This window comes from Neovison vison, chromosome 9 (genome assembly GCF_020171115.1).
Source record: "Neovison vison isolate M4711 chromosome 9, ASM_NN_V1, whole genome shotgun sequence".
Lineage (NCBI taxonomy): Eukaryota > Metazoa > Chordata > Mammalia > Carnivora > Mustelidae > Neogale > Neogale vison.
The window spans coordinates 47175091-47199947 of NC_058099.1; the positions used below are offsets into that span (position 1 = coordinate 47175091).

Sequence of the window (24857 nt, forward strand, 5' to 3'; positions counted from 1 at the left end):
TTTTAAAGATTTTTAATTCACTTATTTGAGAGAGAGGGAGAGAGGGAGGGAGAGAGAGAGCATGATCAAGGGGTAGGAGCAGAGGGAGAAGCAGACTCCCTCTGAGCAGAGAGTCTGATGGGGAGGACTCCATCCCAGGACCCCACGATCATGACCTGAGCTGAAGGTAGATGACGCTTAACAGAATGACCCACCCAGGTGCCCCCTTAATGTTTTTAATTTTGTAGAAAGAGCATCTGCAGGAAAAATCACCTTCACATTGAAGTCAGCGAGATCAGTCTAGATCAGTGTAGATCAGTGCTTTAGATCAGTACAGATCACTGTAGGTCAGTGCTATAAATTGCCTACAAAGGAAAAGAGAGAGAACATGAGTACACAAAGCCCACAGAAGAATAAAGATATTTCCATAAGTAGAAAAATGAAAACAAAATGGAATGGATAGCATTGATTTCACTCCATGGTGATTCAATAATACCAACAGGTACACTTTTGTTAGATGTGTGCATGTGTACTAGGAAGCCAACATATGAAGCCTGGCACAGGCCATTGTGGAAAGATACAGGTGATAACATTTTGCACAGGCAGGAGTTTTCTTTTGTACTGTTACTGACTTTAAGTTTCCAACTGTTCTGTTAATTAAAAGTATGAAAGATTAGGAGAAATAAAGGGAAGGCGTGAAAGAGAGAAGGTCGGGAGGAAAGAATTGGAAAAATAAGAGAAAGAAAAAGCATCCAGTGTTAGCTGTCACAGTTCAATAGAACTGCAAACACTTGGGGCCCATGTCCAGCAGTGATAACTCGGTTCCAGCCGCCCTGAATCACTTCTGGAATTGAGTCCTGCAGACTTGTGTTATATATTGCTGAATATCAAATTAATCCTTCCAACTCAATCTGCAAAAGTGAATAGCTTAACATGCCTATGGTCAAGGCTCTGGAGTTGGCTTCACTGGGTCTTCTGCTTCACAGTCTCCCACAGGGCTGCAGACAAGATGTCCATCAAAGCTGGGTCTCATCTGAAGACTCGCCTAGGGAAGGATCTGTGTCCCAATTAACCACATGAAATTGTTGGCAGGATTCATTTCCTTGAGGGATGTTGAACTGAGGGCTTCAGTTCCCTATAGTTCTTGGGTCCCCCCTCCTATGGAAGCTTGCTTCTTCAAAATCAGTGTGAGAGAGAGACAGAGAGAGACAAAGAGAGAGAGACCTCTAGCAATACAGAAGTCACAATCTTTTGCAAACCAAGCAGGGAAATGACATCTCCCCTAGGTTACCATATTCTATTGGTTAGAAAACAGTTTCTCAAGTGGGATTACACAAGACATGAATACTAGAAGGTGAAGTAATCAGGGGCTGTCTTAGAGGCTGCCTACCACAACTTGGCAATCTACTCTCCTTTTCTTTGCTAACTTTTTCCTGTTTCATCTCTATTCGGATTACCACATCATTCCAAAATAGTCCAGTCTAAAAAGACAAAGGTTTACTTTTAGGTCTAAGTATGCATTCTTCAGAAGAGTTAGTAGTATAGTAGAAGCAGTGGGTTGATAAGAAGGTATGAGCACCAGGCCCAGTTCTGGAAATTTACTGGTGACAAGAGTTTATCCATGAGCCTGATTCTTCTCATCTTTGAAATGGGGATAATTATGTCTTCTGTATTTACCTCACATAACTATTATGAGGACCAACCAATACCATGTGTAGCAGTGTTTTCCAAAACGCAGTAACATAGCACTGGAGGTACTTCTGATGACTATAAGTGGTAAATGGACTACAGGTGGAACTTTTTAAAGTGCATTAGAAAAATATAACTTGCACAAAAAAACCACAATTTTCATAGCTAATGTCGCTCAAATGAGACTTAAATGAAGTTGGGAAAAAGGTGAGCCAATCTGAAGAAACCTATTAAGAGAGTAAAGACAGATGGTCTGAGAATAGGGCAAACGTTATGATAGTGATATAGAAATGATTGCATAAAATATAAAATGCTCCACAAAGGCATCCAATCCTGTTCATTGACTCATGCTCCATGACTCTGGTTTAAGAAGGAAACTAGATAAATTCTTTGCTATCAACAGAGCAAACCTAAGTACAATGGTGAAAGAGATGACCATTTGAAAATCCAATCCTGGGGGCGCCTGGGTGGCTCAGTGGGTTAAAGCCTCTGCCTTCGGCTCGGGTCATGATCCCGGGGTCCTGGGATCAAGACCCACATCAGGTTCTCTGCTTGGTGGAGAGCCTTCTTCCCCCTCTCTCTCTCTGCCTGCCTCTCTGCCTACTTGTGATCTCTGTCAAATAAATAAATAAAATTTTAAAAAAAAGAAAGAAAATCCAATCCTAAAAGTTTTGCCCACAAAGAGTCCTTCCCCTATTACTTCTTTTTCTTTGTCTCATTTATCACTTTATCATTTAAAGTGTCCCCACAGAGTGCCTTGAACATATTAATCAAGCCTATGAAAGTTTACTGACTTGGTTTTATTTTATTTATTTATTTATTTTTATTTAAGCTCTAGTTAGTTGACATAGAGTTCAATATCAGTTTCAGGAGTAGAGTTCAGTGGTTCATCATTTACATATAACATATACATATAGTATAATATACTAAGTATATAGTATAATACATTTATTTCATTTAATGTAATATATAATCTAGCTCCGCCTACATCATCATTGCAAATGGCATGACCTCTTTCTTGTCGATGGCTGAGTAGTATTCCTTTGTGTATATGTATATATGTGTGTGTATGTATATGTAATATACACATACTGTATCTTCTTTATCTACTCATAATTTGATGGCATTTAGGCTCTATTATTAATAAAACACTTATACCATTTGTTCTCTGATGCCCTTTCTTTCCTAGCAATATATTGATAATAATTTGAATTTATTAGGGGCTTACTGAGGGCTAAAATATACATATACTATTTCAAGGAATACTTCTCCTATGAGGAAGGTTGTGTTATCATCCCTTACAAACAAGGAAACTGAAGTCTAAAGATAAATTACTTGACCAAAATCACTAGATTTCTAGACTAGAAATCGCTAGAAAGTAACACTTTTACATTTCAGCCTTTTTTCTCTGGAATGTAGGAAAATACATCGATACCAGATCATTCGAAACAAGGTCAGAGAATGAGTCACTTTTTGCCAAATACTACTCACCCAAACTCTCACCCCACTCATTCCCAGAGGCAGAGGAGCAAACAGAAAGACAAGGTTCAGACCCTGCCTAGGGTTCTTCCGAGGCAGAGATGTCACACTCATCACCCCCTGAATGACCTCCCAACCAAGGAAAGTCTACAAGCAAAGAAGAAGTGCATTACCGATGGGCTAAACACCTGTCGAGCTGTTTGACTTCAAAGTCTCTCCTTAAAAGAAGACAACATCTCACTTTTGCTTTTTTTAGAATGATATGTAAATTTTGGCTGAAACCAGATATTCCAAGTGATAAGGATAACTGAAATGTGTTTCATTCTTTTTCAAAAACAGATTTGAGCTTCATATCTTTAGAGCTAGAAAAATAGACCTTAAAAAAAAAGGTATTTTGAAAAAATTGATTGCTAAAGCTATAGCTCACTAACCAGGAAGTGGAATTCAACAAATTGCAGAAGGTAGAATGGTCCCATAAAGGAAATATTACTTTCTATACTCAGATTATCTTCTATCCATTTTGTAACACAAAACAAGTTATTGCTCACTTGAATCATGGAATATTAATATGGCAATGCTTTTACATTGATTACGTTTTGCTAACTCTTTAATTTGTTTTGAAACTTTCATTTCAACACTGCCTAGGTTTATAACCACATCAAATACAATTTGAGCCTAGAGTGTCAAAGTTAAAATTCAAAAGCTGCTGTCATAATGATACTAAATTTTGGCTTATGATACTTTTTTCTAAACTTTCATTTCAACTATGCTTTGGTTTATAACCTAACCAGTTTTTCAGCACTGAATTATGAGTATGCATTTAGTATGGGAACAGCAAAATTAAAAATCTAAACCTAAGGGTGCCTGGGTGGCTCAGTCAGTTAAGGGTCTCCCTTCTGCATTTGGCTCAGGTCATGATCCCAGGGTCCTGGGATTCAGTCCTGCTTCCGGCTCCTTGCTCAGTGGCACCTGCTTCTCCCTCTCCTTCTGCCTGCAGCTTCCCCCTGCTTGTGCACTCTCTATATATATATGTGTGTGTGTGTGTGTGTGTGTGTGTGTGTGTGTGTGAAACAAATAAATAAAATCTTTTTAAAAAGTCTAAACCTGGGGTGACTGGGTGGCTCAGTGGATTAAAGCCTTTGCCTTCAGCTCAGGTCGTGATCCCAGGGTCCTGGGATTAAGCCCCGCATCAGGCTCTCTGCTCAGCAGGGAGCCTGCTTCCTCCTCTCTCTGTCTGCCTCTTTGCCTACTTGGGATCTCTGTCTGTCAAATAAGTAAAATCTTTAAAATAAATAAATCTATAAAAAATAAAAAAATTTAAACCTAACGTGCCTTATTTTGGTACCAAAGTCTACTTCTTGAAACTGTGCCAAGGTTTCTCTGAGATGAACAATCACTTTGAAATCAGTTTATGGTTACTGAGGAAATGGTTTTATTATTGATTCATTCATATAACACAAATTATTTTAGAAGTCTTCTTGTAATGTGGGTATTGATTTTTCATAATCCAGAGCTTGTATGTTTGATCATGTAATATAAAAATATGAAGCACTCTTTTAGCAAGAAACAACAAATGTTGGAGAGGATGTAGAGAAAGGGGAACCCTCTTACACTGTTGGTAGGAATGCAAGTTGACGCAGCCTCTTTGGAAAACATTGTGAAGAATCCTCAAAAAATTAAAAATAGAGCTACCCTATGACCTGGCAGTTGCACTACTGGGTATTTACCCCAAAGATACAGATGTAGTGAAAAGAAGAGCTGTATGTACCCCAGTGTTCAGAGCAGCAATGTCCACAATAGCCAAAATGCAGCAAGAACCAAGATGCCGTTCAACAGATGAATGGATAAAGAAGATGTGTTCCATATATACAATGAAATATTACTCAGCCATCAGAAAGGATGAATACCCAACTTTTGCATCAACATGGGTGGAACTGGAGGAGATTATGCTGAGTTAAATAAGTCAAGCAGAGAAAGTCAATTATCATATGGTTTCACTTACTTGTGGAACATAGGAATAACATGGAGGACATTAGAAGAAGAAAGGGAAAAGTGAATTGGGGCAAAGCGGAGGGGGAGACGAACCATGAGAGACTGTGAACTCTGAGAAATAAACTGAGGGTTTTGGAGGGGGGATGGGTGAGCCTGGTGGTGGGTATTAAGGAGGGCACGTATTACATGGAGCACCAGGTGTTGTATATAAACAATGAATCTTGGAACACTGCATCAAAAACTAATGATGTATTTTATGAGGACTAACATAACACAATAAAAAACAAAACATGAAGCACTCTTTCAAGTGCTATGCCTATAATGCCTATAATGTGATTGGCTCTACAACAGAAACTGTTGCCCCTGCATTAATATAAGAGCCATAAGACAGGCATCTTTTATTATTTTGTCACTAATGTGTTTTAAGGGTCTAGAAGAGTGCCTGGTACATAACAGATGCTAAATAAATATTCGTTGAATAGCTACTAGGTGAATGGAATAATCAACATAGTTTGTACATAGAAAAAAACAACCATGAAAAAAATTCTTCATTCAGAAAGGGTGTTATTTTTAGGTGATTTTCTGATAATATTGTTCTGCTCATTTTTCTCTCATTTTGGTAAGAATGAATAAAGAGAGAAATTTTAGAAGAAATTCTTATCAGGAACATTATGTAGTAAATGCTTTATCCTATTTGGTTTTTTTTTTCCATTTAGTTCTCTGAATTTTTTTCAGTAGATTATTCTAAGTTTGAATTTGAATTATGTTTATGTCTTGGAAACTGGTCCTTATATATAAGTAATCAAAGAAAATGCTGAACATGCAATTTTTAAAATAGAACAGGATTAACAATGAATAGGTTGATGAAAAATGTCTTCAGAATGAGGAAGTTTAGAGACAGAAGAGGTGAAACCAACATAATATTATCAAATATTTTTGGTAAAATATTTTCAGAATTAGTTGAAAAGTAAACTAACCTTCTATGCTAAACTGTGCCAGATATTTTCATTTCTTCATTTAGCAGCATAAATTAATCCATATTAGGAATATGCACTCCTCTCTGAGCTACAGCCCCATCCTTCTAACATTAAACATTTCTGTCTAGATAAGTCACCATATCTCAAGTTCAAGCTCTCTGAACCTGAACCCATGATCTTCACCTCAAACTGCATTCTCATCCAGTGTTCCCTATTTTGGTAACCATAAACACCAACCTCTCTGGTTGTACAAACCTGCCTAACACATTCTTCCTCATCTGTTATCTCAAGTTACTTGCTGAACTCTGTTTAAATTATTTCTTAAATATATCTTAAAGAATCCTCCTTCTTTCCATCTTAGGTACAAATAAATACTTTAGTCCAAACTACCATAATCTATCCTCTGAGCTACTGGTCCACCAGTATCCACTCTAGTTTCTCCTCCAAACCATTCTCCAAAGCACGTGCAAAGTGGTGTTTTTTTTTTAATTTAACTGAAAATCTGATCATATCACTTCTCTGCTCAAACCCATCTCTCTTAAGATCTATTTATTTGAACAAGAGAGAGAGAGAACGTGTGCACGTGCATCCACATAGCCAGTGAGGGAGGGGCAGAGGGAGAGCAAGAGAGAGAATCCTCAAGCAGACTTCCCACTGAGCAAGAGCCAGATTGAGAGGCTCAATCCCAGGATCCCAAGATCATAACCTGAACTGAAATCGAGAGTTAGCTGCTTAACTGACTGAGCCATCCAGGTGTCCCAGCCTTCTTTTTTATAAGATAAAGATAAAAATGCTTCAAATGGCCTCTTCACCCCTACAAGATTTTGCAGTGTTTATGTCTCCAACTACAGCCAACCATATTCTCCTCCTCCATCCCTATGTTCAACCACAATTCCTTCAGTATGCACAGGCTTTGTCCTACCTCAGAGGTTGCCACATGCATTTCCTTCAACCTGGAATGTTCCTCCTTGCAACTACGGCCCCATACCTTTGATTACTTAGTACCAACATAACCCTGCTGATCTCAACACCCTTGATCTCTTTGACCACCAGACCTTCATTACGCATTCAAGTAGCACCCAGGACTTTTATTTCATGGAAGTTACCTAATCTTTTGTAATTAATAGTTTCTGACTTGCTCATCACTTGGACCAAGCAGATAGTATCTGATATTTAGTAGAGTTTCAATATCCAATATTTAGGACTCGAAATCCAATATCCCATTTTTAATGGATAAGTAAATATTTTACTAGTTAATATTTCAAGATTTTATTTTAGCATTGTTACTCAAAATATGGATGAACTAAATGTAGATTAAGAATATATTTCTAAGGGCACCTAGGAGGCTCAGTGGGTTAAGTCACTCCAGGTCATGATCCCGGAGTCCTGGGATCGAGTCCCCTATCGGGCTTCCCCTGCTCTGTAGGGAACCTGCTTCTCCCTCTCCCTCTGCCTCTCCCCCAGCTTGTGCTCTCTTTCTCTCTCTCTATGTCAAATAAATAATAAAATCTTTTTAAAAAAATTTTTAAAAGAATGTATTTTTAGGAGGATATAAACGTGTTGGTATTATTTACATCACATACATGGCATATGTGATCAGAAGAAAGTTAAGAACAACAAGAAAAAACGGTTCATCAGGATCCAAAGTTGCACAGAAGAAACTGCAAAAGATGAAGTATGGGATTATTGGGTCTAAAAACAAGAAAGTCATTGGTTACCTTGGCAATTAGTTACTTGATTTTGTGTAAAATTGGTTACTAATTCTGTGTGAAAGCCAGCTCACTGAAGGTTGAAGAGTGAATGAAAATAGAGATAACGTTCCTCTTCCAAGGATCTTAACATCTGATTATGTAGTTTCTTGGGCCATGCAAAAGTTAATTTTTGATTGGGTATGTGCTGTATGGTTGGATCTACACAAAAGCAGCAATTTCAGATGAGAAAAAAATCAGGTTCCAATTCACAATGACTCATAAAGATGAAAGCTTGAATGCAGGACTGGATCCATTGCATATCAGATTACCAAATCTTCAAGCCAATTGATTCTGCTGAGATATGTGTATAGGGGTGTGTGTGTGTGTGTGTGTGTGTGTGTGTATGTGTCTTTTTTTTCCTTAACAATGCCTCCTAAAATTTAAAAAAGGTCCCCCCAAATCACTACATTTTATAGAATGCAGGAGTCCCAGAAAAAATATATACTTTATCAGAAATGTATCAATTATCTCTAATAAAAGAGTACTCAACATAGGGACACTGGGGTGGCTCAGTCAGTTGAGCAGCTGACTCTTGATTTCAGTTTAGGTCATGATCTTGGGGACCTGGGATCAAGCCCCATATCTGGCTCTGTTCTCAGCGAGGAGTCTGCCTAAGGATTCTCTTTCTCCTTCTCCCTCTGCTCCTACCCTCTCAACTCATGTGCACACACGCTCTCTCTTTCTCTCAAATAAATAAATAAATCTTTTTTTAAAAAAGAGTATTCAGCACAGTTCAGAAGTAATAAATTTCTGAGGGAAAAAAGCAAATTGTGTAACTTATGCTAAATAACAATCTTCAAAAGAAAATTAAGATAAAGTAAAATTCTCGATTTGTTGATCTTTTCAGCATATTTTCTTTTTTTAAGATTTTATTTTATTTGAGAGAGAGAGAGCATGAGGGGAGGGGAGGGGCAAAGGGAGAGGGAAAAGCCAACTCCCTGCTGAACAAGGAGCCCCACACGGGGATGGATCCCAGGACCCCAGATCATGACCGGAGCCAAAGGCAGATGCTTAACTGACTGAGCTGTCCAGGTACCCCTCAGCATATTTTCAAGCCATTAAGCTCCCAGAGTCTCTCTCTACTTTAAAAACATGTTTTCCACTAACTCAACCTCTCTCTCCCCCTCTCAGCATTCCACTTACAATAGTAAGATTTGTGAGATGTACTTGATCCTAATATTAAGGCTATACCTCCAAAATAAGAGAGAGAGAAGTCTGGGTACACAACTTAGTTTCACAAATAATTACGGACCCCTATATCACTGTGTTGTTCAACATACCTAACTTTAACATAAAGTCACATCAGTAGTAAGGTAATATCTGGATACTGATACTGTCCCCCTTGACATGCGATGGCCTACTGAGTTCTCTTCAACCTGAGAAGGCTCCTTCATCACGAAATTTCTGGCAAACAAGAACTGTACATTACTGGTATTATAAGGTACACAAGTGGGCCACCTGGGTGGCTCAGGGGTTGAAGCCTCTGCCTTCAGCTTAGGTCATGATTCCAGTGTCCTGGGATCAAGCCCTGAATGGGGCTCTCTGCTCAGTGGGGAGCCTGCTTCCTCCTCTCTCTGCCTGCCTCTCTGCCTGTTTGTGATCTCTGTCTGTCAGATAAATAAATAAAATCTGGAAAAAAAAAATAAGGTACACAAGCCAAGATTGGCCTAATGTTTTAAAGTGGGGTCTCTGCCATGATTAAATAGTAAAGGAAAACTTTATTCACGGACAATCTTCAATGAGAAGATAAAATTTAATAAAATGAGAAAATAAACAATTTTATACCTGAACTGAGTTCCATATACTTCTATGAGTACCCCTGAAGAAGTTCAAACTTGCCTAGTACACACAAAGTCTGAACATTCAGTTGGGGGTGTGTGGAAGGGAGATAGACAAATCATAGAAGCAGAAGATTTCTGATTTTATAATGAAATCATCCCTTTGATCTCATCTCCCTCTATCCATATGTCATTTTTTTGTAAAGTCTTTTACTTATTTGTTGGAGAGAGAGGGTGAGAGCGAGAAAGACCGCACAAGCAGGGGGAGTGGAGGCAGAGGGAAAAGCAGGCTCTCCTCCTTGAGCAAGGAACCCCATGTGGGACTCGATTCCAGGATGCTGGGATCATGACCTGAGCAGAAGGTAGACACTTAACAGACTGAGCCACCCAGGCGTCCCATCCATGTGTTATTTAAATCAGTGATTTTTTCTAAGGGAGCCACCCTATTTTGGATATTCTTAGTGGCATTTTTGGTTGTAACAAATGACTTGGGGGCCCTCTGGACTCAAAGTCAGGCCCAAAGGCCCACCCCATTGAACTTTCAGTAATCCCCTGGACATTCATGTAGGTGAAAAATGTGTGTAAATATTCTGAGCTAAGAAGCTAAAGTTATGTTTTATATGTGAACATAAGGGCCTTGAAATATAATGGCCTCCTGGTTAGCAATAAGGTCCTCAGCATTGACGATGTACTTTTTCAATACCATTGTCTCGGGAAACAAACTGAGGGTTGCTAGAGGGGAGGGGGCGAGAGGGATGGGGTGGCTGGGTGATGGACATTGGGGAGTGTATGTGCTATGGAGAGTGCTATGAAATGTGTAAGACTGATGAATCACAGACCTGTACCCCTGAAACAAATAATACATTATATGTTAATTTAAAAATTAAAGAATAGGGCGCCTGGGTGGCTCAGTGGGTTGAGCCGCTGTCTTCGGCTCAGGTCATGATCTCAGGGTCCTGGGATCGAGTCCCGCATCAGGCTCTCTGCTCAGCGGGGAGCTTGCTTCCTCCTCTCTCTCTCTCTCTGCCTGCCTCTCTGCCTGCTTGTGATCTCTGTCTCTGTCAAATAAAATCTTGGAAAAAAATTTTAAAAATAAAAATAAATTAATACCATTCTCCACTAAAAAGAATCGATGCTCCTTGGAGAAATGGTTGGTTCTATACATAGCACATGAAATGTACAAGATAAAACTGAAATACATTGTCATACCAAAAATCAAGGATTCTGTCAAAGATTACTGGAGTCACATTAAAAAGACTCAGGAATTGACTTGCAGAGGCTCTCACTGGCCAAAGATGGGCCTTGAGCATCAATAGGAATGATAATTATAGTGGACGAAAACACATCAATTATGTTCAAATTCACAAGTTGACAATAAGTCAAAAATCATTAGTCACCTTTGAAAGATGCTGAAGCTCAAATCATTAGTTTTAAAACCTATAAATAAATTTGAAAAGAAAGTACTTACCTTGTCTTTCTTATATACACCCGAGGGCAAACAAGTAGATAGCAAAAAAAGCTTTCTCTTTATAGAAGCTTTCCCTTTATTTTTAAAGATATTAATATATCTTTATATTATTAATTATCTTTATATTTAAATATATTAATATATCTTTAAAAATAAATAAAATATAAAAGAGACACAAGAAGACTGCTATCAATATCAACAAATTTCAATATGTTGACATTATTTTCATCCTTATTCAAATAAATTATTAATAAAAACGAAATGTGTAAAAATTTGGAAAGACTCCATTATAGACTGAACTGTGTCCCCCCTGAAATTCCTACTTGAATCTTTAGCCTTCAGTATCTCAGAATGCTACTATATTTGAAGGTAATGAGAAATGATTAAGTTAAAATGAGGCTGTTGGAGTGAGTCCCAATGAAATCCGAGTACCGTCCTATGAGAAGAGGGAGTTTGGATACATAGGGAGATTACCAGGGACTTACATGCACACAGGATGGCTATGTGAAGCAGCAGCAGGAATGAGACCCCTGTGAACCAAGGAGAGAGACCTCAGGAGGTGACGTCTGTGAGAAAATAAATTTCTATTACTTAAGCCAATTAATCTATGGCAGCCTTGAAAAACTAATACAGATGCTAAAATATCCATTCAGTTAAACTTAAATAAATATGGGAGGGGTGCCTGGGTGGCTCAGTTGGTTGAGTGTCTGCCTTCAGCTCAGGTTGTGACCTTGGGTCCTGGGATCAAGTTCTCCCTGGGGCTCCCTGCTGAACAGGGAGTCTGCCTCTCCCTCTGTCCCTCTCCCTCTCTCTATCTCTCTCTCAAATAAATAAATAAAATATTTTCTTAAAAAAGGAAAAAAGAAAGAAATATCGGAATACAGAAAGTGATATACTATGAATCTTGAAGCATAAATCTCAACTGAGGAAATGGAAAAGAATCAAGCCTCCTGATGGGAGGTGGGTCATATGTAGTTTGAAAAAGTCCCCCAAATTATTTTGAATTACATTCTCTCCCTACTTAGAAGTCTTGGCTCCAATCATATGCAAAATTATGTCCCCATTTCTTTTGGTCACTCAACTGATGTGTACTCACACTTTCATAGTGAGTTCATACATAGTTTTACCAGCTATAGAATATGAACATTATCACTGGGAATTTGTATAATTTATAATATTGAAACTGATTCTACTCCTTCCCTTCCTTTTTTTTTAAAAAGATTTATTTATTTATTTGTCAGAGGGAGAGAGAGAGGGAGGGAGGGAGGAAGGGAGGGCATGAACAGAGGGAGCAGCACACAGAGAGTTAGGCTCCCCACTGAGCAAGGAGCCTGATGTGAGACTCGATCGCAGGACCCTGAAATCATGACCTGAGATGAAGGCAGAAACTTAACTGACTGAGCCACCCAGACATCTCTCTATTCATTCCCTTCTATATACCTCCAAAATTCTATGCCAATTTACCATTTACTTTTTCTCTTTTCTCTCTTATAAATTAAATGGCATAGCTGTGACAATTCTAAGTTTCAGCTTCCCAATATGTTCCCATCCACTTCATCTCTTAAATGTGTTTAAAGCATTAACAATAGGTTGTGTTTCCTCCTAGAGACAGCTGGGTTTCAGGGAGAGGCAAATGTTTCATTATCTCACCCTATTGTCCAAGACAAATGTGCTATTGTATTATATGTGAAATGTCATCTTTGAAGTCTATTAAGGGTGTGCTGTGAGGTGAACCATCTGGAAAACACAATGTAGGCTGGAAAATAATTATAAGCCAGTTCATCGCACTTTTTTTTCCAGTAGGCCTACCATGACAGCTGCTAAAAACACTATGTAGTGTTAAGGGTAGAGGCTCTGAAGCTACACAGGTAAGACCTTATCTCCATCAATGCTTAACCAGTATGTAAGTTACTGGGTTTCTTTGATCCTTTGGTCTTGTCTGTAAAATTGAGAAACTGATACATTTTGCACAGGAGTTTTACGAGACTTAAATGAAATAATAGTTGTAAATCACTTGGAACAGAGTAGACATTAAGTGTATGTCTCCTCTCTTCTTTTAAATATAGAGACTATTTCATGTTCTTTATATAGAGAATATTAAATAATCCAGTAATATTTGGAAATCAGGTTGAGCAGTCCATTGTAAAGATGTTTTGTAAAGAAGTCCATTGAGCTTCCATGTGGTTCTTTGGATTTCCAGAGAGAAAAGGGGTTTGAAAGATCAAGTGTGAATTTTCTTGGGAATTCTCAGTCTGGAGTGGGTTAGGACCATCGAGACACGCTTACTAGGAAGGCGCTGTCCGTGGTGCTAGTAAGCGCGCATATCGCTGGCAGCATTTCCCCTGCCCAAAATTCTTTTCCAATCAGCTTACTTAGTGAAGCTCACATATCTGCCTCGTGGAAGATTCTCAGTCATTTGGCTAATTGCCTTTTTCCCTCAGTCATTTGGCTAATTGTCTTTTCTTTTATCTCTTTATCAACTCCAAATAATTTTCATTTTTCAGACACTTGGGCCATGGTTACCACTTAAGAAGGTGGCTCAAAAATTGGCTCAAGCTGGCTTTGTTAGTTTCAGAGAAATACAAAGCTCAAATCTAGAACATAGGAAACAATTTCTGATGGATTCTTTAGAGACTCTTCATCTGGTAACTCCTCTAAGAAACCCTTTGCATCTCCATCTTGATTTAAGTTCCCCTCTTCTTACTCCCTATAGATACATCCTCAGTAATGTTATTGCATTAAGTTGAAACTCTCTATTTATTAGTTTGGGTGACACTACACAGACTTTCTTAAAAGCCAGCACCCATATTTTAATTCAATTGTGTACTCCTAGATTATAGGACGTACTGAGCTAAATTTTGTTGAACTAATTTAATTACTGGATCCATTAGAAGACCCCAACAATACTCCTTTATTTTTTTTAAATTATTTTTATCAACATATAATGTTATTTGCCCCAGGGGTACAGGACTGTGAATCATCAGGCTTACACATTTCACAGCACTCACCATAGCACATACCCTCCCCAATGTCCATAGCCCAGCCATCCTATCCCAACCCCCTCCACCCCCCAACAACCCTCAGTTTGTTTTGTGAGATTAAGAGTCTCTTACGGTTTGTCTCCCTCCTGATCCCATCTTATTTCATTTTTTCCTTCCATACCCCCCACGCCTCTCAACTTCCTCATATCAGAGAGATCATGTGATAATTGTCTTTCTCTGATTGACTTATTTCACTCAGCATAATACCCTGTACTTCCATCCATGTCATGGCAAATGGCAATATTTCATTTTCTTTTGATGGCTGCATAGTATTCCATTGTATATATATACACCACATTTTCTTTATCCATTCATCTATTAATGGAAATATAGGTTCTTTCCATTGTTTAGTTATTGTGGACATTGCTGCTATAAACATTCAGGTGCACATGCCCCTTCAGATCACTACATTTGTATCTTTACGGTAAATACCCAGTAGTGCCACTGCTGGGTTGTAGGGTAACTCTGTTTTCAACTTTTTGAGGAACATCCATGATGTTTTCCAGAGTGGCTGCACCAGCTTGCATTCCCACCAACAGTGTAGGAGGGTTCCCCTTTCTCCACAACCTCACCAACACCTGTCATTTCCAGACTTGTTAATTTTAGCCATTCTGACTGGTGTGAGGTGGTATCTCATTGTGGTTTTTATTTGTATTTCCCTGATGCTGAGTGATAACAGCACTCCTTTAAAAGGCAACCTGCCTTGTTATGTTTGGCCAAGCACTAAATTTCAGGGTAGCTAGGCTGTTCTGATTAAGATACTCTGGACTAAGTCCATTCGTTACCACACCCACCACTATCAGTCTGATGACTCAAACCCTCAGAGTGACTGCCAAAGAAACAATGCCATCCATTTCAAAACTCTGGCTTCCCACTGTCCATATTTCCTCTCCCTTCTTCCATTCTGCACACACACCTGTAATAGCCAATACACCATCAATGGGGATTGACCCCAAATACTGGTCAAAAACAGCTCATCTGGGGCACCTCCTGGGTGGCTCAGTGGGTTAAGTCGCTGCCTTCGGCTCAGGTCATGATCAGCAGGGAGCCTCCTCGCCCCCCCCCCACCGCCCTGCCCTCTCTTCCTGCCTCTCTGCCTGCTTGTGATCTGTGTCTGTCAAATAAATAAATAAAACTTAAAAAAAGAAACCAGCTCATCTATGCTTTTCCTTTTTTTTTTAATTTATGTATTTGACAGAGAGAGAGATCACAAGTAGGCAGAGAGGCAGGTAGAGGGGGAGGGGGAAGCAGGCTCCCTGCTGAGCAGAGAGCCCGATGCGGGGCTCGATCCCAGGACCCTGAGACCATGACCCCAGCCAAAGGCAGAGCCTTAACTCACTGAGCCACCCAGGTGCCCCTATGCTTTTCAACCAGAAGTAGACTTCTATTCCTCTGGCCAGACCAAGGAACGGAGCCACCATCAACAAATAAAAGGACTTTTCTTTTTCAGGTAAGAGTAGAGGTTCAAATAAGAGGGAAAGATAGAGAAATTAAGAAACTGAAAACTAAGAAATGAGGGTAAGATAAGAGGAAAAAATGGTTATTAATGCTGCCTCCTTCCCTTCCCTATCCGGATGGATTTCAACTGTGTCTCAGTCAGTAGATCTTCATCCCTAACCACCACTTCTACGGGCTTCCCTATCTTTGAAGAGTGCTTCCTTATTCTTCAATGGAATGGGAAGGGGGAGTCCAAGCTAAGGTATGCTAGAAGAAACATGTGAAACAAACTCTCATTTATGAGTAAGCAAGCAATTGCTCTTCCTTAGGCACTCCTCTGCACTCTGAACCAAAATTAATTTGTAAATAAGAACTGTTCCATGTTAGAAGAAGCTCAGTCTAATATAGTTCCACACCAAAGCTTTCATGCAACAGATACATAACTTGTGGTTCCCTTCCTATTTTAATCAAACATCTGTTGTAGTTTTTTAAATCTTTAAAGCAATGCATATGTTAATTCAAACTCACCTAGGAAGATTGGGAAGAAAAGCAATTGGCCTTTAAATCTTCAGAAGAGGATTTAATGACAGGTTCGGCCTGTTTAATGACAGGCCGAGCACCACACCTCTGTTTTATTATGCTTCATTATTACCGCATAAATTTCCTTTATTACTCATGATAAGTAAAAATCAAATACTTGCGAAGTGGGTTTAAATAGGTAAGAGTGCAAACAAAAATAATATTATTCAAATATCATGAAACTGGAATCTCAGATTCTTAAAATATGTATTTCTATTTTTTAAATGTCTCACATGTACCAGTTTGACATTGTCATTCTCAAACTAGGTTCGTTTTTTGGTGTTGTGTATGTGTGTATCCATTATTCAAAGATGAAAAGAATAAAAAACACATTCAAAACAGGATTCTCAGGGTTTTTCACTGTGACTGACTTTTCACTAATTCAACTAAGAAAACACACCCAAAAGAGAAGTGCTAAACTTGATGCAAGATGCGAAGCTAGTGAAATTCAAATACTCCCTGGGGATGAATTTAACCGGCATGACAGGTGCAAAACTGTCACTTTCAGAAATCTTAAGGGAGACAAAGTTACTTTAAATGCCTTTCTCTTAGCCACTCATTCAATTGCACAAGGAACGACTAACGTTTCCAGAGTGAAACCACCTGGCACCGGGTTGAAGAAATCCTCTGCTCCGCCTGCTGGAGGGAGGGGATTAGGAGCCGAGTGCATTGATTCAACTTTTCCAAAACCTTGGCTAAGGCCTTCGCTGGACGCTGGGCGAGCAGGACTGCCGGCTCGGCGCGCCCGTGTCTGGCGCATGCGTCCCAGGACCGTCTGGCCGGGTTCCCGTCCCCCTCCCGCCCCTCCCATCTGGCCCCCGCCGCGTCCCCACCCCTCTGCCGCCTGCCACAGCCTCGTCCCGGTAACGTCATCTGCGGGCCCGGCCTCCCTTCCCGCACAGTGGGAAGTGCCAGCGCTGGCCGGCCGGACGGGAGGCGGAGCCTAAGGGGGTGGGGAATGCCCTGCCCCGCCGCCCGCCTGGAAACGGGTTCATTCCTAGCCGGCTCTCCACCTAGCCGGAGCAGGCTCCGCGGAGAGGACGCTGCGACGCGCCCGCGCTCGGCGGCCGGAGGCGCCCTACGCTCGGCTGCGGCCACGGGAGGCGCTTTTTCCCGGGAGCCAGCCGGGAAAAGCCCAGTTTAACCACGAGTGGCTAGGCCATTGCACGGGCCTCCCAGCGACAGAAGGGCAGCGAAAGAGGGCTGAAGCTGACCTGAGCTTTCCCACGCAGGGGAGAAGGCGCCAGGGCGAGGTGGGGAACAAGGGAGGAGTGTGGCGAAGCTCACGGCCAGCGGTGGATTATCCGGGCCGGTCTGCGTTTGCGGGCTGCGAAATGCGCGAGGAAGACAAGGGCATGCTGGGTGGTGGCGGCGACGACGCGGGCCTGGCCAGCGCCTCCGCCAAGGGGCAAGTGGAGACCGTGCGGCAGCTCCTGGAAGCCGGTGCGGATCCCAACGGAGTCAACCGCTTCGGGAGGCGGCCGATCCAGGTAGCTGGGGCCCTGGGGCCTTGCCGGCAGGGGGCGCATGAACAAAGGGGAGAGGCCTCCGTGGGACGCGGCTGGGACCGAGACCTTCACCAACGTACCTGTGTCTCTCTTCCTTGAGGTGTGGAGCCCAGGTGTAAAGCAGGTTCTCCCCACCAAGGATCCTAAAGAAAGGGATTGAAAGAAACCGCTTCTTCAGTTTGGTTTTCTTTTTAGTAGCGGAAAAAATGTCCATATTCTCTCTCCCATCTCATGATCACAGACGCAAGGGAGAGGTTCAACTGGGTAGAAAAGGAGAGGTTATTTGGGGAGGAAACCGTTGGTCTTCGCTGTCCTTCAATAAATATTCTGTCAACTTCCATTGAGAGAGATAATCAAATGACAAATTACACAATCTGGATTAGATTTGAGGAATCACGCAGAATCATAGTTTATCAAAAAAATTACCGTGCACTTCTCGGCTGCAATATGAAATTCTTTGTATTCTTTTCTCATAGAGGCAAACTGAATACAAAGAGATAAGTCAGGATTCCTCGACCACAGTACTTAATCCTTCCTACGTTAGCAGTGTCTCAAGTGTTACATGAGAAAAAATATGCTTCTATAGATTTTTGCTTATTTATCAGCGATTAGGTTACAAAAGCATGCTGCAGCAACTGTTAGGTCCTTTTTAAATGGCAGAGGGTCTACATACGTAATTAGCCTCTTAATTATTAAAATCCTTTATTCAATATATTTATGAGTCCCTTTAATTAGTACTGGCATTTTTTAATTCTTTTAAAACCCAAGGTAATATTTTGTGCTTCATTTTTGAGTATAATGGTTAGTATTCATCTCAATGTCACATTCTAGAACCAAGCTGTTATTAAGGAATCTTATTATGTAGATTTTTAAAGAAATATATGTTCATTTCTTTCGCATTCTTAGAAAAGTGTTATAAGAAATGAGGGACAGCTTGGGGTGCTTGGGTGTCTCAGTCGGTAAAGCATCTGACTTCTCCTGGGGTCATGATCTTAGGGTCTTAAAATCAAGCCCTGCCTCCGCTCCCTTCTCAGCGAATGTCTGGTTCTTACTCTCCCTCTGTCTCTACCCCTCTCCAGCCTCCCCTGCATATGTGTGTGTGTGTGTGTGTGTGTGTTCCAGTGCACACCCACAAGTCCTCACTCACTCTCTGAAATAAGTTGATAAAATCTTAAAAAAAAAATGAGGAATAGTTTAAAGCAGCATAAATATTGTAAAGTAGTTCTTAAAGACTTCAAATGATATTAATAATTTCAAAAGAGATTTTAATTATAGTTTTAATTCATCATTCTCTGAGATACTAAGAACAACTTTTTCTTCCCTCTATATGTGAAATATCTGATACACATCACTAGTGGAAATGATAACATATCACGGTTTTTAAGGGAGGAAATGGATGTTTCTAATATTCATGAAACAAAAAGTACTGTCTTAAATTACATGGCACATTTTTAAATACATAAGCTCACAAGAATAAATAACTCCATTTTGGATATTTAGTTATCAAAAACTGTTTTATTGTTAAAATAAGAAAGTAAATGCTTGTATAATGTATATATACACAAGTGGATGCTACAGGTTTACAGCTCCAAAACATCTTTTTTTCTAAATAATGTATTGCTCTGATTTGACTGACATCTGAGCTCTTTTTTACATAGCAAATTATTTAGTATCTAACATTATAAAATCCTATTACATTATAAAATCCTGTACAATGTAAATATAGTGTTTATGTTACATGTTTGTTTACAAGGAAAAACTAAACAACTTAAAACATTGTTTCTACTCTAAAGCATTATTCTCTTAAAAATATCAGCTCACTGCCCTCCTAAATATTTTTAGATCCAGATTATGACTGATGTGGAAGAGACATCAAGGGAAATAATCTAATTCTGTAAAAACTTTTTCTTTCTTTCTTTTTTTTTTTAACATTTCATTTATTTGACAGAGACACAGCTAGAGAGAGAACACAAGTAGGGGGAGTGAGAGAGGGAGAAGCAGGCCTCCACCGATCAAGGAGCCCAATGCAGGCCCAAATCCAGGACCCCACTACTTTGGCCCCAGCCAAAGGCAGAAATTCAACGACTGAGCCACCCAGGCGCCCCGTAAAAGCTTTTAAACTTAACTCCGCCCATAAATTATTTAACAAAATGGATTCCCCTGTTCCGCCGGAAATCAAAATTTTCTTTTTCACACAACAACTATTAGCGCTCTATTATCAGCTCTTGCTTGTCCCTGCAACTTGGAGAATAAAATGAAACCCAATTAGGGCTGAGTAAAGAGTTATAAGGGCGGGGTTGGGGACGGTGTCGGGATTTCATCAAAACAGGAAGCATAACCAGACTCCTGAGACTTGTAAGTGCCCCTGCATTAGGTGGCTACTTCGTGAACAGGTATTTATTTGACATGGTTCTACCTGTCCCGGCCCAGGCCTGCATCTCACTGCCCTGACCACTCTGCTCTCTCTCTGCAGGTCATGATGATGGGCAGCACCCGCGTGGCCGAGCTGCTGCTGCTCTACGGCGCGGAGCCCAACTGCGCGGACCCCGTCACTCTCACCCGACCTGTGCACGACGCGGCCCGGGAGGGCTTCCTGGACACGCTCGTGGTACTGCACCGAGCCGGGGCGCAGCTGGACGTGCGCGACGCCTGGGGCCGCCTGCCCGTGGACCTGGCTGAGGAGCGGGGCCACCGCGCTGTCGCCCGGTACCTGCGCGCAGCTGCAGGAGACTGATGGCAGGTACCCCCAGCCGCCCACAACATTTCTTTTCTCCCCTGTTCCCCACCCCCAACTTAGTGCATGGGAGGCTACAAATGTGGAGCGGCGGAAAGCCTGAAAGCCTTCCAGGAGACTTGACTCACCGTCCGGGAGGAGAAGCAGACAGTGAATACAACTTTTTTTTTTTTTTTTTTGTCTTTCTTCTTTTCCTCTGGATCCTGCCCTCACTCTCACGGCGCAGCCAAACGCAGAGGTGATGCAAATGGACTTCCAGAGAGATTCAAGAGCTGAATGTGAAGCTCCCGGGTGTCGTTTACTTTTCAGGGTTTTCTGGCAAAAAGCGGCCCATTAAGTCCCTAACGACCCCAGGTGTTTGCCAAACTTCACTGGAAAGACGCTGGCGGCAGAGTCGGAGGCGGCCATGATAGGCATTTGAGCGCGAGGCAGAAGACACGTTTGTCCCACTGACCTTGAAGGAGGGTACTGGAAGCCCCTACTTTAGGTTTGAGGCGCCTGGGGCTAGAAGGAGAACTCTGAAGACGGAGGAGATGACAACGAAGATGCTGAAGACGAGTTCGACAGTAGACAGCATCAGCAGGTGCCCCGGGCTTTACAGGCTGTGTGTTGCCATCCAAGTCACCTGCGAAGCCCTGGGGACTTGCACCCAGCTCCACCGGATAGTGACGGGAAAGGAGGATTCCAGAGCCACCTGGAATTTGCCCACAGGTTCTAGGATCCCTGGGTCAAGAAGACACAGAACAGCTCTGGAGAGGGGCGCGTGCCAGCTGGTGCCAGCTGTTTGTTACTCAATCCACGGGAGATTCTTGGAGAGTTCAGAAGTCAGCGCACAGGGTGATGTGGTGGATTGCAGGAAGAGCGACTGTCACGATTAACTGTAACGATTTGCTCCATCTATATAAGATAGGATAAAGGACTTCCCTCCCCCATGAGATGAAAAGATTTTGCAATATTTTGTATTTATGAGTTGTTCTTCAGTAGCAATCTTACTGGGGAGGCTTTAAATAACAAAGTAACTTGCGCGGGGTGGGGGGGGGTAAAGAACTATAGCTTTTAAATCAAGCTCTGGCACAGTGCCAAAGCTTAGACCCTTTCATCCTTAACCTATTTATTTCTTTGTTAAATTTTCTGACTGTATCCTTTACTAGAGTGTGTCAGAGGATCAAACTATGAAATATTCCAATTATCTTGTAGAAAACCGATGCACTTACCCATTAAACTCTCTTGGGGTATTTCCCAAAATGTTGCTGAAAGAGTAAATTGAATATAAAACTGTTGAAAATAGATGATGATGGCTCACAGAATGTCTTCATATCTGCAGAACAAACTAAAGTGCACGGCTTTGAGATTTAATGTCCAGTGTTGCTTGATTCCTTACGGCATTGGAACAACTGATACATCAATGCTTTAATAAACAAAAACAATACTAAGATGTGGATAAACAAAAAACAATTCTAAGATGTGGATATTTTGGTTTAAAAATGTATGATCATGGACTTACCACTAATTCCTGAGAAATGTTAAAGACTCAAAGAGGTTCATTTCTCTCACTCTTTGTAATAATTATTGATAAATGATACCAGCAACAATTGATTTTAAAACACTGCTATATATACTAGGAAAAGATTTATGAAGTGTGGGAGAGAGAAAGAGAGAGAAACAGAAGAAAAAATAACTAATTTGAGAGACCAAAAGAAGGGGATTCATTAAATTGAATTAAAAAATCTTTACTTCCCCATCAATCTTTATACCCAGATGAACACATTACTGGGGAAAGTTAGTTGAGAATCAGAGCATTTCTTATTGGGAAAAATGTGGAAGCACTTATTGATGCTAACTTGTTCCAGGCATATATTAAAATACATTTGTTCATCTAATATTTAAACCTGATAGATGTCATTTTCCAGATGAGAACAAGATAGAGAAATATTAGTCGGTAATTTTTTATAATAGGGTATAATTTTTCCAATGTTCAAGACATGGTTCAAGATTCTACCTGAAGAAGAACAAGTAGAATTGGTGATCTGGAAAAATGATAGAAGTCATCTGAAGAAGCAATTCTGTGGACTGCCTTATGTAGAAAATACAAAAGTCATTGTCACTTAAAATACAAAAGGTCTGGGGTGCCTCATTGGCTCAGTTGGTAGAGCATGTGACTCTTGATCTTGGGTCATGAGTTCAAGCACCACACTGGATGCAGAGATTTGATTTAATTTATTTATTTTTAAAACTGAAATAAAAGAGTTCTGCTTCGGTGTATATGTTAGCAGCTAATTACTCCAAATTCTGACATCCAAAGTTTTCATTATTAACAACCTATTGAGTCTTCTGTGAAAACTTGAATAATTTGAGGGTTGGTATAATTTCTTAGTGTTCAATTCACTAAGCTGCAAATAGACATGAACATGGAGATGACAGATGATAGATCATATGTAAGAAGATACAATTTTAATTTTAAAAATTAGTTGAAGGACCAACAATGTCACAATACTTTCCATGATCTTCTCCTGTTCTGCTTATAATGCCAGGGAAGAAAGAGGGAATGAAGTTAGGACCTGATTGGAAAATGGAAGACCTGGGTCCCAGTATTAGTTCTCCAACTACACAACCTGAGTCCTGTGACTTAGATTAGTCTCAATTTCCCTCATTTATAAAAGATAGGCACTAGACTAGATTACTCCAAAGTTCCCTACCATCACTAAGGCTTTACCCCTTTATGAATTTGTGGCATAGATGCCTGAGTGAGGTCTTATATTTTATTAGTAATAATTGTGCCGTATCACAAGTCGAGGAAAGATATATAGAAGAATAGAGAGGAAAGACATATTTTAAAATTCTGGAGCCCTGGGAGGGGGGAAAAATCTTATTTAAGCACCACCTCCACCAGTTGTTTGAAAAATTACAGATAAATTTGTAAGAACTAGGAGCAGAAAGAATGCTTTGCAAATTAACAGTTTGAAAGTTAATGTCTTTCTCACTTTGATTTCACCTCTCATTTTCCCTGTTGCTTTCTGCATTTCTCTTATACCAATGGAAACCACTAGAGGAATTAATTTATTAAAATGAGATAAGCAAGTAGAACAAATAGATTTATAAAGTAATACTGAAGTAGGCAATACAAACTAATATAAATGTTCTGAAAGAAAAAGTGGTTTTGAAGTGAGCACGTAACAAGGGATTCTGGCCTAGAATGGGTTGGTTTAGGAGTTAGAACCAAGAGAAAAGGTTCGGCTGGGGGACCTAGCTGGATCAGTCAGTAGAGCATGTGAATCTTGATTTCTTTCTTTTTTTTTTTTTTTAAGATTTCATTTATTTATTTGACAGAGATCACAAGTGGGCAGAGAGGCAGGCAGAGAGAGAGGAAGGGAAGCAGGCTCCCTGCTGAGCAGAGAGCGATGTGGGGCTCTATCCCAGGACCGTGAGACCATGACCTGAGCTGAAGGCAGAGGCTTAACACTGAGTTACCCAGGCACCCCTCTCTTTTTTTTTTTTTAAGATTTATTATTTATTTGACAGATCACAAGTAGGCAGAGGCAGGCAGAGAGAGAGGAGAAAGCAGGCTCCCTGCTGAGCAGAGAGTCGAATTCGGGGCTTGATCCCAGGACCCTGGGATCAGGACCCTGGGATCACGACAGTCTTTAACCCACTGAGCCACCCAGGTACCTCTTGATTCTGAGTCTTGATCTTGGGGTGGTGAGTTCAAGCCCCAGGCTGGGCTGTAGAGCTTACTTTAAAAAAGGGAGAGAGAGAGTGTGTGTGCATGTGTGTGTTTGTGTGTGTGTGTGTGTGAGAGAGAGAGAGAGAGAGAGTTGGGGGTACCAGAAAGAATAAAGTGCTAAAGGTGAGAAAATGCTAAAATATGTAGTCATTAGAAAGATAAGTAACTCCGGAAACAGCTGTCATGGATCTGACAGACCCATTTCTCAGGATTTGTACTTTTTCTGGTTTGTTTCTCTTGGATTCCTTGAAACTTTAGGTCCTTAAATTTTGCCTAGGAAATTGTAGAAACCAGCTGGTTGGGGAAGACGTCTCTATCACCTACATGTGCACCTGCCAGCTCTCCAGGAGGGCAGAGAAGGAGATGAAAGCAACAAAAGGAATAAAAGGAGGAACTGCCCGGTGGTGTTTTGTGGAAGAAGGGCCAGTAATTCAACAGAATTAATCAAATCAAAACAAAACAAACTTGTTTGATCTACATATTGATGGGAATTGTGAAATGATCCCAGGCCTAAAATAATGAGAATCTGCTCATTGCCTACTGCCTTGGTTTCCTATAAAACTTGTCTCAAGTTCAGCTATGACAAATAGGATGGCTCCTTTCTTGCCTCTTGACTCCTGTACTCAGATTTTACTATCATTCCTTGTATAAGGAAAAGAATTACTTTACTTTTAGAAGTGGTACAATTTATATGTCATTTATATTTAATTATAGAATTATGCAT

General features: G+C 40.6%; 1 protein-coding gene and 1 long non-coding RNA gene across 2 annotated transcripts in view; one reads left to right on the forward strand and one right to left on the reverse strand.

Moving 5' to 3' along the window:
* LOC122917559 overlaps positions 1-17889 on the reverse strand; it is a 108163-nt gene extending 90274 nt beyond the window's left edge. The window contains exon 1 of the long non-coding RNA XR_006386403.1: positions 17759-17889. This is a non-coding gene — a long non-coding RNA (uncharacterized LOC122917559). The remainder of the gene's footprint in view (positions 1-17758) is intronic.
* CDKN2B (cyclin dependent kinase inhibitor 2B) lies at positions 17183-22153 on the forward strand. The gene is made up of 2 exons (XM_044265580.1): positions 17183-17660; positions 20152-22153. The coding sequence occupies exons 1-2, from the start codon at positions 17505-17507 to the stop codon at positions 20410-20412; spliced, it is 417 nt and encodes a 138-aa protein (XP_044121515.1). The 5' UTR covers positions 17183-17504; the 3' UTR covers positions 20413-22153.
* Positions 22154-24857: the final 2704 nt, after the last annotated feature.

Excerpts from the sequence above, each read along its gene's own strand:
- CDKN2B (XM_044265580.1), top strand. The coding sequence starts at position 17,505 with ATGCGCGAGGAAGACAAGGGCATGCTGGGTGGTGGCGGCGACGACGCG. Across the intron at positions 17,661-20,151 it reads TCGGGAGGCGGCCGATCCAG|GTCATGATGATGGGCAGCAC; the intron begins GTAGCTGGGGCC and ends CTCTCTCTGCAG.